The sequence below is a fragment of the Tarenaya hassleriana genome, unplaced genomic scaffold, assembly GCF_000463585.1.
Source record: "Tarenaya hassleriana unplaced genomic scaffold, ASM46358v1 Cleome93, whole genome shotgun sequence".
NCBI lineage: Eukaryota > Viridiplantae > Streptophyta > Magnoliopsida > Brassicales > Cleomaceae > Tarenaya > Tarenaya hassleriana.
In genome coordinates, this window is record NW_010971683.1 from 360 (window position 1) to 18,349 (window position 17,990).

The 17,990-nt window shown below is 40.0% G+C and overlaps 3 protein-coding genes across 5 annotated transcripts in view; 2 read left to right on the plus strand and 1 right to left on the minus strand.

The window, feature by feature from the left end:
• The first annotated feature begins 2,380 nt into the window (after nt 1-2,380).
• On the plus strand, nt 2,381-2,767 carry LOC109116286 (uncharacterized mitochondrial protein AtMg00240-like). The gene has a single exon (XM_019201442.1). The coding sequence runs from the start codon at nt 2,381-2,383 to the stop codon at nt 2,765-2,767; it is 387 nt and encodes a 128-aa protein (XP_019056987.1).
• Nucleotides 2,768-3,521: 754 nt separating this feature from the next.
• Nucleotides 3,522-4,772, plus strand: LOC104804697 (sugar transport protein 3-like). The gene is made up of 2 exons (XM_010529037.1): nt 3,522-3,671; nt 3,786-4,772. The coding sequence occupies exons 1-2, from the start codon at nt 3,522-3,524 to the stop codon at nt 4,770-4,772; spliced, it is 1,137 nt and encodes a 378-aa protein (XP_010527339.1).
• Nucleotides 4,773-8,324: 3,552 nt separating this feature from the next.
• Nucleotides 8,325-17,990, minus strand: part of LOC104804687 (calcium-transporting ATPase 8, plasma membrane-type-like) — a 75,029-nt gene continuing 65,363 nt past the window's right edge. For 2 of the 3 annotated variants that reach the window (XM_019201451.1, XM_019201450.1), the window contains exons 3-7: nt 17,646-17,856; nt 10,335-10,398; nt 9,953-10,021; nt 9,792-9,862; nt 8,325-9,002 (exon numbers count right to left, since the gene is read on the minus strand). In XM_019201451.1, coding sequence (XP_019056996.1) covers nt 8,910-9,002; nt 9,792-9,862; nt 9,953-10,021; nt 10,335-10,398; nt 17,646-17,696 — 348 coding nt within the window. In that variant the 5' untranslated portion in view covers nt 17,697-17,856 and the 3' untranslated portion in view covers nt 8,325-8,909. Of the gene's footprint in view, nt 9,003-9,791; nt 9,863-9,952; nt 10,022-10,334; nt 10,399-17,645; nt 17,985-17,990 lie in introns of those variants that run through there. The other variant, XM_019201452.1, reaches the window with a different exon arrangement.

Below are 17,990 nucleotides of genomic sequence, written 5' to 3' on the forward strand. Positions count from 1 at the left end.
TATAAAGGTCTTGAACCTGCTCCGAGAATTTGAGCGACAGCAGATGAAGCCCGATGACACGGTGAAGGCTTATGTTGATCGTCTGATCAATATTGTGAGCAAGATAAGGATCTTGGGCACTGAAATGACTGATGAGAAGATAGTTCAGAAGGTGATGGTTTCTGTTCCAGAGCGTTTTCAAGCAACCCTTGCTTCCTTGGAGAACACTAAGGAACTGTCAGAATTGAAACTGTTGGAAGTCCTTAGTGCCCTTCAAGCAAAAGAGCAGAGAAGATTGATGAGAAAGGAGGAGTCAGTTGAGGGAGCTATGAAAGAAGTGGAGAACGAATACATCCCAAAGCAAAATGACGGTCCCTGAAGGTGAAAACAATGCTGAGCAAGGCTTCGCCGAACCTTGCAAGCACTGTCAGAAGAAAGGGCACCCGCATTGGAGATGTTGGAGGAATCCTAACATCAAATGTCGAGGATGCGGTAAATCTGGGCACATTGAGCGATTCTGCAAAAGCAAGAATGCTCAAGCAATAAGAGAGGTTGAAGATGACAAAGGTGATGTTGAAAGTATGTTTGTTGCATCATGCTATGTTTCATGTTCTGTTAGAGATGGTTGGCTAGTGGATAGTGGTTGTACTAACCACATGACAGGAGATCGAAATAATTTTCATCTTACAACCACTCTCATTTTCAACCTCAAGTTTAAACTTCAAGAAGATTCCATCAGTTTCAGATTTCATCTTCAAGAAGAAAATCCAGCAGAATCTCGAGTAGTCATCAATAAAGATCAAGAAATACCTGTTACCAATCAAGGAAGGAATAGGCATCGGCCCACACAAGTATGTGTATATCAGCTTTAATTTCTCCTGTGCTCTCCAAGTGGAAGCTTTGAATGGTAATCTCCTCTGTTTTCCAAGAGCACAAGCTCTGCAATCAGGTATCTCTCTGCAGGTTTCAGGAAGACCTTGAACCAACCCTTTCTTCATCATATTCAGCACTCCCTTTCTATGAAAATGGCCGAGTCTCTTGTGCCAAAGCTAATCTTCTGTCACTTGACTCTGCAATGCATCGTGTGTTTCATTTTCAAAAGAAAACAGGAAGGCTTTACCTCTCATAGGTATCCGAAACAATACAGGAGTTGTTTCAGATTCAATGATGCATTCATTCTTGTCAAAAATGACTTTGTAGCCTTTGACCACCAACTGAGGTACACTTAGGAGATTCTGATCTAACTTTGGCACATACAACACTTCTGTCAACAACTTCTGCAGAAGGTGTGTTTATGGGATATAGCCTTGCGTCAAAGGCATATAGAGTGTTTTTACTAGTTCTGAACAAGATGATTGTGAGTAGAGACGTCAAGTTTGTTGAGTCTGAAGGATGGAAATGGCAAGACTTCGGTGAGGATGAAGAGCCATTCACTCAAACCGAAGGGCCACTCACTGGTGAAGCTGAACCTCAAGCTCAGCAATATGAAAATCATGGGCAGAATAGCGATGAGATTGTGGAGGTTGAATATGCTGAATCTGGCGATGATCTTCCTGTGAGAGGTACAAGAACTTTGCAAGACATCTATCACAGATGTAATGTGGTTGTTCTTGAGCCATCTAGCTTTGAAGAAGCTAGAAATGATAAGAGTTGGAGAGATGCAATGAAGGAGGAGCTCAAGATGATAGAAAAGAACCAGACTTGGGTTTTGGTTCCAAGACCAAAAGGGAAGAAAATTATTGGAGTCAAGTAGGTTTATAGAACCAAACTAAATCCTGATGGTTCTATAAACAAGCATAAAGCTAGGCATGTGGTGAATTCACAAGTGTGGGGAGTTGATTACTCAGAAACTTTCGCCCCTGTTGCTCGGCTTGACACGATCAGGATGTTGCTGGTCATTGCAGTGCAGAAGGAGTGGATAGTCAATCATCTTGATGTCAAGTATGCGTTCCTGAATGGGGAGCTGAAAGAGGAGACTTATATCGAGCAACCGCAAGGGTTTCAGATTAATGGCCAAGAGGATAAGGTGTATTTACTGAAAAAGATGCTTTATGGCTTGAAACAAGCTCCTAGAGCTTGGTATGAGAAGATTGATGGCTACCTCAGAGAATTGGGTTTTATCAGAAGTTTGAGTGAACATACTCTATATGTGAAGAGAGGTAAGGCTGGAATTGTGATCATATCACTCTATGTTGATGATCTGTTTGTCACAGGAGATAAAGCTGAGGAAATCAGTGAGTTGCAGAGAATGTTGTGCAAGAAGTTCGAGATGACAGACTTGGGAATGATGGCACAATTTCTTGGGATCGAAATCTGACAGAAATCTGGTGAAGTGTTTCTATGCCAAGAGAAGTATCTCAAACAGATTCTGAGCAGATTCAAGATGGAACATTGCAAGGCAATGAGAACTCCAATGGATCCAAATTCCAAGCTGCAAAAATCAGATGAGAGTGAAGAAGTTCAGGAGGGAACATATAGAAGCTTGGTTGGATGCTTGATGTATTTAACAGCAACAAGGCCTGGTATCTTGTTTGCTGTAAATACACTTTCGAGATTTCTGAATTGTGCCAAGAAGGAGCATTGGGTGGCGGCAAAGAGAGTCCTCAGATACTTAAGAGGTACTCAGACATTTGGAATAAGATTTTCCAGATGTGAAGAGTTTGGTTTGGTCGGTTACTCCGACAGTGACTGGGCTGGTTGTGTCGATGACATGAGAAGCACGTCGGGATTCTGTTTCTCATTCGGTTCAGGCTGCTTCTCGTGGAGCTCGAAAAGCAGACTGTCGTAGCACAATAAACAGCCGAGGCTGAGTTTATCTCGGCCACTGCAGCAGCAAACCATGCTGTGTGGATCAGAAAACTATTGGAGGATATGTTCTTGAAGTGTGAGGAAGCTACTGATTTATTTGTTGATAATCAGGCAACTATTTTGATTTCTCAAAATCCAGTGTTCCATGGGAGAACTAAACACTTCAAAATCAAGTTTTATTATCTCAGACAAGTTCAAGAAGAGAGAGAAGTGAATATAGTTCACTGCAGAACAGAGGAGCAATGTGCGGATTTGTTTACAAAGAGTTTTCATGCCGGAAGATTCGAATAGCTGAGGAGAATGATCGGTGTGTACTCAAGGCCTTTCGTCAAGGAGGAGATTGTTAGTTCAAACGTGACTCAAGGCTGAAAAGGATCAGTTTCCAGATTCTGTCAAAATCTGGCACTATCATCTTTCCTTTTCTATCTTTGCAAGATTTTAGGATAGTTTATTTGAATTGATTTGGTTAACAGATTTAGAGGTTGATTTGATTTTTGTTTCTGTTCTTAAGTTATTACTTTCCTATATATGTAATCGTTTCTAGTTTAATGAGATTATTGAGTATTCTTGAATTTCTCTCTCTCTGTTTCTGTATTTTCTGAAACAGAAGTTTCTGGTTAAATTTGAGTGCTCACTCACCCAGACCGAAGTGCCACTGATCCTTATCTCGGGTCAAACAGTGGTATCAGAGCCTGGTTGATTCTATAGGGATCTGAGGGTTATCAAAGCTGACGATGGATTCGAATTCTCCCCCAGTTTTTGATGGAGAAAACTACCAGATGTGGGCTGTGAAGATGAAGGCATACATGAAGGGTGCAGATCTGTGGGAAGTCATCGAAGAAGACTACGAGGTGACTCCTTTAGGAGGGTTAACAGATTTAGAGGTTGATTTGATTTTTGTTTTTGTTCTTAAGTTACTACTTTTCTGTATATGTAATCGTTTCTAGTTTAATGGGATTATTGAGTATTCTTGAATTTGTTCTTCTCTATTTCTGTGTTTTCTGAAACAGAAGTTTCTAGTTGAATTTGAGGGCTCACTCACCCACACCGAAGTGCCACTGATCCTTGTCTCGGGTCAAACAAGAATCTCCTCAGCCATGGCTACTGTTCCCGCTTCCATTCTCATACTCGGTTCGCTCTTCTTGCCGGAGACTCCCAACAGCATCATCCAGAGAACCGGCGATGTTTGCCACGCCGAGCTCGTGCTCCGCCGTGTTTGGGGAACCCCCGATGTCGGAGACGAGCCCTCCGATCTCGTCAGAGCTGGCTCTGAGATCAAGACTGATTACGCAGACAACCCGTTTGTGAAAATGCTTCAGAGGAAGTACCGTCCTCAGCTTGTCATGGCTTTAGCTATACCCTTCTTCCAACAAGTCACCGGCATCAACATGATCGCTTTCTATGCTCCGATTCTTTTCAGAACCATCGGATTCAGCGAGAGCGCGTCCCTGAGGTCGGTCGTGGTGACGGGAATCGTGGGCATGGCTTCGATGTTCGTATCGATGCTCGTGGTGGATAGATTGGGCCCGAAAACTTTGTTCCTGGTCGGCGGGATACAAATGCTTGTGTCGCAAGTAATGGTCGGAATCATCATGATAGCCGAGCTGCGTGGCCAGGGCTACGCCTATGTTGTGCTTGTTCTAATATGCGTGTACGTGGCGGGTTTCGGGTGGTCATGGGGTCCGCTCGGGTGGCTCGTCCCGAGCGAGATCTTCCCGTTGGAGATCAGATCGGCGGCGCAGAGCGTGACGGTGGCGGTGAGCTTTGTGTTCACATTCGTGGTGGCTCAGAGCTTCTTGGCGATGCTTTGCCGGTCCGAGGCTGGGATTTTCTTCTTTTATGGAGGGTGGGTGGTGGTGATGACGGCAGCCATGCAGATGTTTCTACCGGAGACCAAGAATGTTCCGATGGAGAAAGTCGCCGGAGTTTGGGAACATCATTGGTTTTGGAAGAGGTTTGTTAGGGCAAACGATGAGAAAGCGTGACGCCCAAGAAACACCGTTCTTACAAACCTTGTCAATGCAACCATGAAGTATTGGGTTCTCACAAAGATTGCCTTCAATCATAGCTGTCACATTACCAATTTCATCCAGCATGATTTCAGAAGCTCCTTTCCAAAGAATATGAACTTGGCCCATCAGGTTGAAAAGAAACAAGATGAAGATAAGAAATTGGTCAGAACGTAAATAAAGATTAGAGAAAATCCCAAAAAAAACACTGAACTTTACAATTTTGACAAAAAAAACACTGAACTTTATTTTTTGTCAAATAAACATTAAACTTTTTAAACGAATCTAAAAAACACTGAACTTTTTAAATGATCCAAAAAATACATAAACTTTTCTGCGATTATCAAAAAAACACTGAACTTTTTTAGTGATCCAAAAAAATACATGAACTTTTTTCGATTGTCAAAAAAAACTAAGTAAAATAATCTGACGTGTTTGCATCTCATTGGGCCACGTCATGCATTTTGTTTATTTTGGCAACCGTAGAAAAGTTAAGTGTTTATTTTGTCAAACTTAAAAAGTTTAATGTTTATTTGATAAAATAAAAAGTTCAGTGTTTTTTTTGTCAAAATTGTAAAGTCTTGAACCCCCAGTTGTATAACATATACCAAGACAAACAGTATTCACACAATAATATTGCTAACTTTCATTTTTGTTCTCATGTTGTTGTCCGTTTCGACCATGGACCATATCTTGGATTCATACGTGTTTTTTCTTATAGGAGCGGCCATCATAACTCCTCACTTATATAGGTAATCTTACCTACCGAACTTTATGTCGAAAGTATTTTGCTATACTCTACCTTATTTAAGGTGTAGGAATCATTAAGAATTCAATATGGAATTCAACCTCACCACGATACGCAAACTTTTCTTACACTTGGATTATCGTTTTAGGAATGAGATGGAAATAAATTTCCAAGTGTTCAACTGAACTTCCATAACTTGGTTTTCCCATTGAACCTAGATCTTGGGATATCCAGTCAACAAGGTTGGGTTACCGCTGTGGTCATTCTTTAATTCGTGGATTTTAATCCCATTCCTTTCGATAACTTGTATAATTGATCTCGATTAAGGTCTTTCGTTAACGGATCTGCTAAGTTTTCCTTAGACTTAACATAATCTATGGTTATTACACCATTTGAGATCAATTGTCTGATGGTATTATGTGTACGACGTATATGTCAAGATTTACCATTGTACATACTATTTTGTGCTCTACCAATTGTTGATGTACTATCGCAATGTATCATAACAGCAGGCACAGGTTTGTTCCAACACGGAATATCTTCTAGAAAGTTACGAAGTCATTCAGCTTCTTCTCCAGCCTTATCTAAGGCTATAAACTCGGATTCCATTGTAGACTGAGCTATACACATTTGCCTAGAAGATTTCCATGAGACTGCTCCTCCACCGATGGTAAATACATAACCACTAGTAGCTTTGGAGTCATTGGTATTTGATATCTAGTTACCATCGCTGTAACCTTCTAATACAGCTGCATACCTAGAATAACATAAACCATGATTCAAGGTATACTTCAAGTATCTAAGTACCCTTATCAAAGCTTTCCAGTGATCCTCATTTGGATTACTTGTGAATCTACTCAAATAGTTCACTGCATATGCAATATCATGTCTATTACAATTAGTTAGATACATTAAACTACCAATGATCCTTGCATATTCCACTTGAGAAACTGGATCTCCTCGATTTTTACCTAGATGACAACTAATGTCAACAGGTGTTCTAGCTGGAATACAGTCAAATTGATTGAATTTCTTAAGAACAGTATCAACATAGTGAGATTGTGATAAGAAAATTCCTTCTGGTCCTTTTAAAATCTTTATCCCTAAAATAACATCAGCTTGAACCATGTCTTTCATGTCAAAATGTTTCTTCAACATTTTCTTTGTATTCATGATTATATCATGTGTAACACCCCGAATTTCGGTAAAAGGATTAGAGAGATATAAACCGAAATTGACGACGCTTGATCAATGGAAATGAGATGATTAGGCGATAAGCCCTTAATTTTCATTAAAAGGATTAACGAGGAATAGACCACGACATGAAGCCGCTCGGGCGAATTGGTTTAACGTGAACCAACCGAGCCGAACGAAGAAGAGGCAAGGAGAAGAAGATCGACTATTCCAACGGAATATAATGCCCCGAGAGTTTCTTTTCTCTGCACCAAACCCTAGAAGATCTTTTAGGTGCCGGAGAAATGCTCAAGAACATAGAATCAAACCTAGCCAAGCCAATTCAAAGGATTGGACCGAAACGAGCGAGAAAAACGGGCGAAAACGGTCCAGAACGTCCGGTCTGACAAGCAGACCGTCCGTTCCAGACCAAGCGGAACGTCCGTTCCGCCTTACCGGACCGTCCGTTCCGACGACGGACAGAACCGAGAAACTCCGCCGTCTTTCTCCCTGCTGAGTCACCGCTGCCACTCCGAGGTTTCACCGGCGTTTGACACCTCCTGCTTGACTCAGAGGCGGCCAATCTCTTCTACACGAGCTTCACTCTCTCCCTCTGCTCACACTCAGCCTACAGCTCGCTCTCACCCTCTCCCTCGTGTTCTTGCGAACTCAGACCAAGAACTCTCAAATTGGAGCTTATTTCGCATGGAAATCGACGAGAAAATTCAGAAATCAACACTAGGAAACCCCAGCAACAAACCCCAGAGCTCAGAAATGACACAGGTGAGTGTTTCGGATTATGCCCGAAAATGATAATCAAATTGAAAATGGAGATTTGCGTGTATTGAGTGCAAATTGCATGAAATTGAACTTAGATTTGAGTTCCTGATGTTACTAGGATTGTTTTGAGCTATAGCATGTTGAATTTGGTGCGAAAATACGAAACTCGGAATTCCTGGTTCGCCTAGACCGAACGGTCCAGGTTCAGACCGTCCGTTCTAGGGCTGCAGGGTTTTGGGGAAGAAGACGAAGTCTGGAACGTCCGTTCCAGAGGTGGACCGTCCGTTCCACCTCTACTGGACCGTCCGTTCCAGCTTAGTTCAGACCGCCGGGACCAGTCATCTTGGACCGTCCGGTCTAGCTGAGGCAGACCGTCCGTTCCAAGGTCTTGTCTTCCCGTTCCGGCTTGTTTCGTCGGCTCAAGCGGGACCCGATGCTACCGACACCTACACGTGACCTACCTAGACCCGTTTCCTACCCGAACCTCATGAAACTTGAATGAAACCGACTTACGGTAAGTAAAACCTTCGGAACGAGCTGAATTGGTAATCCGAAATGGTCGGAACCCAATTTGGTCGGATCGGGGATAAAAGAATAAAATGAATGTAAAGGAAACGAGATAACCCAAAATAACAAGTAAGGACGTGTGTATACCCGAGTAAGTATAATAATATATGAATGTGTGTGATTGGGGAACCGGGTAGTTGGCATGGCGTGAGACTTTATTCCGGAGGGCCGGGATAAGGTTGAGCGTGTGATTGTAGCGGGTTTGAGGTGATATCCCGATGGTTGCATTGTTGGGATCTCCTCTTTATGATCTTATTTTTCTTCAGCAACCAGAAAAAACTGAAAGTAAAACATCTGGAGGAAACAGAGACAATTCTTGCACAGCTCTCATATGAAATACGTAGACAATCAATCGATGCGTGTTACAGAGACAGTTTACAACAATATGTTTTTTTTGGTAAGAACTAAAAGGTGTGAAGGTATTCCAAAATTATATAGACACGAAGATAAACAATGTACTTCTTGCATAAACAGAAAAACGTACCGGATCAGAACAGCCAAGAAGACAGTAAGAGCAACTCACAGACCAACAATACCAATCAAAACCACCACTCCATTAAGCCAAACCTGACTGAGACATGCCATCAGTTTATCAATATATTTAATAATAATACACTGAACAGTACGATCATTAAAACGTTTTCTACGTGCAAAGGAGTTTGGCCATCAAAAATTCCAATTCTGTGTTGATATCAACAACAGTGGCCTTTGTGGACAGAATAAAGGTTAACCATATTAATAAAATCTACAAACTTGATAAACACTTCACATCTCATTCGACTCTAGTAATCTATGTTTTCTCTGTTTTACATAATCAACCATTTTTATTCATGCAAACCAATAATTCAGAAAAGAACGAGGAAAGACATAAAAACACATAACCTACCAGCATTACGACCAGCCATTAAGAATGAGTCCTTGCTAGCATCTTTTTGAACCTATCAAGAAAAGAGAAGTTAATCATCATATCATAATGCGGATTATGATATGATCACCGACTTCACTATCATTGGCAACAGACGCATGCTTTTGCTCTCCTCAGTCATGTTATACGCATCAAGGGCAAGTGAATGGCCAGATATTAATACCCCATCCGCTGGAACCTACACAAGATTTTCTATACAGCAAAATCTACATATGTTACGGATAACTATTGTAGGAAATTACTCATCCAAAGGTTTGATTTTACAAGAAATTGTTGACACAAAGAAGAAGATAACCACAATGGAGAACAAAGGGAACAATGACGGTGGTGAAGAAGCTAAGAAGAAGATCACGTAAGGGAAAGATGATCATGTGCTTAGCATTTGAGAGTGTGATGGGCCAAAATGGTTGACTAGGCTAAATGGGTTTTGAGCCCAAGAAGAAAATAATACTTTAGGATAAGGAATTGGTAACAAATTGTACTGGTCAAGGACAATATATAGCAAGGGCTAAGAAGAATAACTTCCCTATATATGTATTCAGCTTTAGTATTGAAAATAAAGAACATAAGTTTTTACTTTTATGTTTATTATGATCTTGCTCTAAAATCTCCTTCATCTTCTACATTTCTAAACAAACAAAAGAAACAACAAGGATTAACATGCATTTTAGTTGTTTTTCTGGTTTTTATTTACTAAGAAAATAAACGGAGAGAACGTGAGTTGTGCAAAGATTTCATAGAAATCTAAGAACTATAACATACCAAGAAAAAATGAACAAAAGGAATAGCATCCATCAGTTACCATATTACCAGTGTTGAGGGACCTGGAATCACCCACCACAATGTTGCAACTCGTCCACCACCTCTTATCACCTGTACATTACGCACCTCTATAAAGTGCAAGTGAAAGAAAAAACATAATGCAGATTGCAGAAATGGTAAAAAAAAACGGCAAGTCTGGACATCCAGATGTACATCTCTTTTCATCGTTCAGGTTTTGAAACTGCAGAGAGCGTTTGACGTCACTGACTGCTGCAAACATGAAATATAAAGAAGATAAGTGTTCCTAACTGCAACCCACAATCATAATACTTGTCATGATGACAGCAAGAATAATTAAAACAAGAATGATTGCAGATGCAATGCTGACTCCATCATACAATGGTAACCATATTAATACAATTTACAGCTTTAGTAAATACTTCACATCTCATTCAACTTAGTAATCGTTTTTTTTCATCTGTTTTACATAATCAACCATTTTGTTCATGCAAGCAAACCAAATAATTCAGAGGACAATAACGAGGAGGAAAGACAGAAAAACACGAAGCCTACCAAGCATTACCTTTGTCATCTGCAACTTTACAACAAGACATTAAGAATGGGTCCTTACTAGCATCTTTTTGAACCTATCAAGAAAACAGAAGTTAATCATCATACCACAATGCAGATTATGAGATGAACACCAACTTCACTATCATTGGCAACAAATGCAAGCTTTTGATCTCCCCAGTCATGCTAGACCCATCAAGGGCAAGCGAGTGGCCAGATATTAATACCCCATCCGCTGGAACCTACACAAGATTTTCTATACAGCAAAGTCTATATATGTTAACAGAAAGGGGATGCAACCCATGCCTTGGCATTTACTCGGGACAAGAGGTACTAAACTGATGAAAGAATTTGCCACTGTTTCACGTCACTTGGGAGCTAGTGGAGACGATCGAGGCACAATTTCCCAACTTTCACCTTGAGGACAAGGTGAAACTCGAGGAGGGAGTATTGATAGACATGGTAATTAAATATAGACTTAGTATGATACAGGGGTAAGATAGGCAATGTATATGTTGGGGGGAAAACCCTAAAATTACATTAGTGAAGCTTTCTGATTTAAAATCTTTGTTTCCAGAATTTGTGTTTTCAATTTTGGAATGAGAATTCAGGAGAGATTGATCATAATCAAATCCTTGACCTTTTTACTTACATACATAACGTATAAAATACAGACTTCAATAAAAACTTTTTTTAGTAACTGACATAAACTGAAATACAATAACTGCATCATAATCTTATCCAACTTTCTGAAACTTATAAAACACACACGAACTTCTTTTTCTTCTGCATAAGTCTTGAACCATTTGAGCTACGTCTGTCAACACTCCTCCTTGGTTTGAGACTTGTTGCAAATTTCCAGCATATCCCTTAACTTCTCAAATCGATTTGGATGGAACGCCTTTGTAAACATGTCGGCTTTCTGATCTTCAGTCCTACAGTAAACCAACAATACTTCATCCTCTTGCTGTGCTTCTCGGAGAAAATAATACTTGATCTTAAAATGTTTTGTCTTTCCATGAAAGACAGGATTCTGAGAAATCGCTATAGCAGCCTGATTATCAATCATAATCTTGGTTGGACTACTGCATTCCATCTTCAAATCTTTCAGCAATTTCCTGAGCCAAATGGCTTGGTTCGTTGCTTCTGTTGCCGCCACAAACTCTGCTTCTGCAGTTGATTGAGCAACAATGCTCTGTTTCTTCGAGCTCCAACAGAAACAGCCTGATCCGAAGGAAAAACAGTAACCTGAGGTACTCTTCATGTCGTCTGGAGAGCCACCCCAGTCGCTGTCAACATATCCAATCAAACCGAAGTTCTGAGATTTACAGAACTCGATTCCAAATGACTGTGTTCCCTTCAGATACCTTAGAACCCTTTTCGCTGCGATCATATGAGTCTTCTTAGCACAATTCAAGTACCTTGCCAATGTATTGACTGCAAACAAGATATCTGGTCGTGTTGCTGTCAAATACATCAAACACCCAATCAAACTTCTGTAATTTCCTTCATCAGCAGATTCTTCACCTTCGAACTTCTGAAACTTCATCTTTTGCTCCAGAGGTGTTTTTGAACTTTTGCAATCATCCAAATTAAACCTCTGAAGAATCTTGTCGAGGTACTTCTTTTGGCTTATGAAGATCCTCTCCTGGGTTTGTCTAACTTCGAAACCCAGGAACTGCGACATGAGTCCGAGATTTGTCATCTCAAACTCTCTGCCCAGCAAATTCTGCACTTTTCCGATCTCTTCTTCATCTCCTCCTGTTACAAGTATATCATCCACATATATGGATACAATGACCACTGCTTTTCTTCCACACTTGATATACAGAGTGTGTTCACTCAAACTTCTGCCAAAGCCCAAGTTCCTGAGACATTGATCGATCTTCTCATACCAGGTTCTTGGAGCCTGTTTCAGGCCATAAAGCGCCTTCTTCAGCAGATAGACTTTATCCTCAGCTCCTTCAATGATGAAATCTTCAGGTTGATCAACGTATGTCTCTTCCTTCAATTCTCCATTTAGAAATGCTGATTTAACATCCATATGCATCACTCTCCAACCCTTTTGAGCAGAAATGGCCAGCAACAATCTGACAGTATCCAATCTCGCCACTGGTGCAAATGTTTCTGAATAATCAATTCCCCAAACTTGTGAGTACCCTTTCACCACAAGTTTGGCCTTGTGCTTGTTAATGGTTCCATCTGAATTCAGCTTCGTTCTATATACCCATTTCACACCTATCACCTTTTTGTTTACAGGTCTGTCAACTAATAACCAAGTCTCATTCTTGGTTATCATGTTAATCTCTTCCTGCATTGCCAATCTCCATTTCTGGTCTTGTTTTGCTTCTTCATACCCTGCAGGTTCCAGCAGAGCAGTGTTGCATCTCTCATATATTTCTTCCAAAGATCTTGTTCCACGAACTGGTATGTCATCAGGTTCATACACAAATTCTTGAACCTCGATCTCCTCCTGTGGATTGACTTCTGTACTGCCTTCTTCACGTGTAGTTTCCTCAGCATCTGACCAATCCCACTTCTTATTTTCGAGAAACTTTACATCTCTACTTACTATAACTCGATTTGAGTTTGGTAAGTAGATTCTGTAAGCTTTCGAAATAAGGCTGTACCCAACAAATATACCCATTTCAGACTTTTCATCCAATTTGTCTCTCTTGACATCTGGTATGTAAGAGAAACAAACACAACCAAACACCTTGAAATTGGCACAGGTTGGTTTTCTGCCATACCAAACTTCAAATGGAGTTTGTTTGTATAAAGCTCTTGTTGTCACTCTGTTGAGAATGAATACCGCAGTGTTCGACGCTTCAGCCCAGAATTTCTTCGGCAAATCTTTCTCAAACAGAAGACATCTTCCCATTTCGACAATTGTTCTGTTCTTGCGTTCACTTACACCATTCTGTTGAGGAGCATATGGAACAGAAAACTGATGCTTGATTCCAGCACTTTCACATATGTTTCTGAACTTGCTTGAGGTGTATTCAGTCCCATTATCTGACCTTAACACCTTGATGCTTGTTCCACTCTCATTTTCGACTTCGCTTTTAAACTTCTGAAAAATTCCTTCAACTTCGGATTTCTGTTTCATGAAAAATATCCAGCACATACGGGAATAATCGTCAATAAACGTTATAAAGTACTTGCTTCCAGTGAGTGATTCCACCGGCATGGGACCACACACATTAGTGTGTATAAGCTGGAGTTTTTCATTTGCTCTCCAAGTAGAGGAGCCAAAAGGTAACCTGCTGTGTTTGCCCAATGGACAAACTCTGCAATCTGTAATTTCGATCTGCTTCTCTAGTAATCCAAAAATCATATTATACCTGATCATGTGTGAGATACCTTTGCTATGAAAGTGTCCCAACCTTTTATGCTAGATTTCCTCTTCTGACATTTGAGATGATAAAGCTTTGCAGCCTTCATCATCAGGTTTGAATGAGAAGCTCTTATCCTTCATCTTTATTCTGAACAGATTCTGATTTGTATCATTTCCAATGATACATTCTGCCTTTTCGAATAAAACTCTGTACCCTTTAGTGATCAATTGTGCCACCTCAACAGATTTTGATCAATAAGTGGTACATACAAAACTTCAGACAGAATCTTAGTACCTGCTGTAGTTTTTATCAAAACATCTCCTTTACCTTCTGCCTTAATATACTCGCCATTTCCATCTTCCGCCTTCGAACTGAAAGAAGTATCCAAATGCTGAAACAAACTTCGATCCCCTGTCATGTGGTTTGTACACCCACTATCCACAAGCCAGCCTTCCTTAACAGCGTTAGAGGTAAAACACGAGGCAACAAACATATTATCGGTGTCACCTGAATCTGCAGCCTTTGCTTCTTGATTTTGCTGAGTTTGACTTCTGCAAAATCTCTCAATATGCCCGAGTTTACCACAAGCCCTGCATTTGACATTTGGATTCTTCCAACAGCGCCAATGGGGATGCCCTTTCTTGTTGCAATGCTTGCACGAATCAGTGAAGAAGTTGTAATTAGCATTTGCAGACTGACTTGATTCACCCTGCTTCGGAACATCGTCATTCTGCTGCTTCTTCTTCTTCTTTTGCTTCTTCTTCTCTGAGTCCTTACCTTTGAACTTTGCTTGCATTGCACCTTCTGTGGATCCCCCAGTCCTCATTTTTCTCCTCTGTTCCTGTGCTTGAAGAGCACTTATTATCTCTGGAAGCTTCATGTCCGAGAGTTTCTTTGTGTTCTCCAACGTGGCAATAGTTGCCTCGAATCTTTCAGGAACAAATACAAGGATTTTCTGTGTTATCTTGGCATCATCAACATCTGTGCCAAGGATTCGCACATTGTTGATGATACTTACAAGACGTTCAGCATAATCCGTGATCGTTTCATCCTCCTTCATTTGTTGTCTTTCAAAATCTCTCAGTAGATTCAGCACTTTCATGCTGTTCACCTTCTCATCCCCTTCATACTCAGTTTTCAGAAAATCCCACATTAATTTTGCTGATCCCAACTTCATGATTTTAATGAGAACATTAGGTGTTACAGCAGAAAATATGCAGGATTTGGCTTTGGCTTTCTTGATAACCTTCTCTCTGTGATTCCGCATTTGAGCCACCGTAGGATTCTGTGGTAAAGGAGGAATTTCGCCTTCTTCCATAGCCACTTCCCACAGATCTGCTCCTTCCATGTAAGCCTGCATCCTCACAGCCTATATCTGATAGCCATCGCCACCGAAAACTGGTGGAGAATTTGTCTGATTTGAAGATACAGACGTGTCTCCTTGCTCCATGATTCTTCACAGGTCCGCAACAATCTCCTGGCTCTGATACCACTGAAGCTTTCTGATTTAAAATCTTTGTTTCCAGAATTTGTGTTTTCAATTTTGGAATGAGAATTCAGGAGAGATTAATCATAATCAAATCCTTAACTTTTTTTACATACAAACATAACGTATATAATACAGACTTCAATACAAACTTCTTTTAGTAACTGACATAAACTGAAATACAATAACTGCATCATAATCTTATCCAACTTTCTGAAACTTATAAAACACACACGAACTTCTTTTTCTTCTGCATAAGTCTTGAACCATTTGAACTAAGTCTGTCAACAATAATGTTCATAACCGCTATCCACAATCATAATACTTGTCACGACGACAACAAAAACAACTACAACAAGAATGACTGCAAATGCAAATACAATGCGACCTGCACCATACCGTCCTTCTTTGATTCCCTATACACAATGGTAATACAAAACATTAGAAAACAGCAAGAGGTAAACGGTGTAGGTTGAAATAAGCATTGACACGATACGACAAACAACGTAAAGACGATTAGAATTTTTTATATTGTTTTCGGAGGTAGCACAGCTCTGTTTTAATCCTGAGCACTAAAAAAGCTACTGCTGCGACCATCACAATTATCAAAGTGAGATCTTGGAAAGCGTCCTACGGAACACTCTGTCACTTTAAATGAGAACTCGATTGTTTAGTTAGAAACATAGCAAGAAAAACGCAACTCAAAAGGCCACCAAAATTAGCAAGAACTTCCTATACCAGAAAATCTTTCCCTTTCTTATGAGGATAGGTATTCTTACGATTTACAATGTCATCCTCATCACCATGGATACCTTTCTCTACGTTTGTCTTTGGAAAATTTGACAATACTCGAACCTAATAGAAATGCAAACCAAAAACAATCACGCATAAGCAACCAGACGACAAGGATCTGAACCTGCACATAAGAAAGTAGAAAAATCTGTACACGACAAGGATCTGAACCTGCACAGCTTTGAGTGGGACATCACTACTTGAAACTACCGCTACAATGTTAATGATGAGAACAACAACATTAACAGTGAGCTGAAATTGGATAATTCTCCGAGTTTTTACGGACTTTAGATTCAACACTGTAACTTCACGACATCATAAAAGGAAAGCCGGCCATGAAACATTCTTCGAAATAATGTAATCTTTACTACTATCTATATAAAACAGCCTACAGAAATGAAGTATTTGTTAGCTGTTTCACCTTTATACCGACACAGATTATCACGACTCAGTTTAAAAGAAGATCACCGACTTCACTATCATTGGCAACACAGACATACATTTTTCATAGAATCATCGAGAGCAAGCGAGTGGCCTGATATAATAATTAATCCGTTGGAATCTACACAATATTTTTCAAACAGCAAAATGTATATATGTTGCAGATAAACTATGACACACCAAGAAAAAATAGCAAAAGTAGTAGCATCTATCACTAACCTGATTACCAATGTAGGGAGAAAGACATCACCCACCACAATTTCATATATTGAAATTTCAATTCGTCAACCACCTCTTATCCCCTGTGCATTACTCTCCTCTATAAAGTGTAAACAAAAGGAATTAACATAATGCATATAACAGGAATGGTAAAAAATGGAGAGTACGAACCTCCAGATGTATGTCTCTCCCTTCCTCGTTCAAGTTTTGAAATTGCAGACTATTTCTAATCACTTACTGCTGCAAACGTGAAATAGAAAGAAGATAGTGTTCATAACTGCTACACAATCATAATACTTGTCTCGATAACAAAAAGAATAACTGCAAAATATATGCTGCCTCCATCATCCCATTCCTTCTTTCAATCTCTATGACACAAAATATTATAAAACACCACACACCGTCGGTTTATATAAGCACTGACAAACAAGCTAAAGACAAATTGCAATTTTTTTTGTTATTATTCTCAGATTTAACATGATTCTGTTTTAATCCCAAGCACTGAAGATACCTTTGCTGCGACCATCACCTTCACCACTATGAAAGTGAGTTCTTAGCCGATATCTTGCCAGCCAGATATCTTTTCACTTTCAGAATCCGACAATGAACGAAAAGTTATTCCTTCAATAACAATAGGTTCAGTGGCTTATGTACCATAGGTTAATATTCTTCACTCCAGCGCAATAGCTTTGGCAGGTTGGAGGTTGTCACTAGTAACCATTCGAACCTGAAACTCAACAATTTAGTGCTATAAGATTGCCCACCCAGCATGCAGCAAAAACAAACAAGTTAATGGAAAATACGATTGCCCACCCAGCATGCAGCAAAAACATATCAAGAAACAATAAACAAAAGGAATAGCAACTCTCAGTGACCAGATTTTATTGTTGGGGGCCCGAAATGACCCACCACAATGTCATATATTGAATTTTCAACTCGGCTACCACCTCTTATCCCCTGTGCATTACTTACCTGTATAAAGTGTACACAAAAGGAAACAACATAATGCAGATTACAGAAATGGTAAAAAAAAACAGCAAGTACGGACCTCCAGATGTGTCTCTTTCACTCGTTTCGGTGTTGAAACTGCAGAGAGCATTTGAAGTCACTGATTGCTGCAAACATGAAATAGAAAGAAGATAACGTTCATAACTGCTATCCACAATCATAATACTTGTCACGATGACAGCAAAAACAACTACAACAAGAATGACTGCAAATACAATGCGACCTGCACCATACCGTCCTTCTTTGATTCCCTATACACAATGGTAATACAAAACATTAGAAAACAACAAGAGGTAAACACCGTAGGTTGAAATAAGCATTGACACGATACGACAAACAACGTAAAGACGATTAGAATTTTTTATATTGTTTTCAGAGGTAGCAC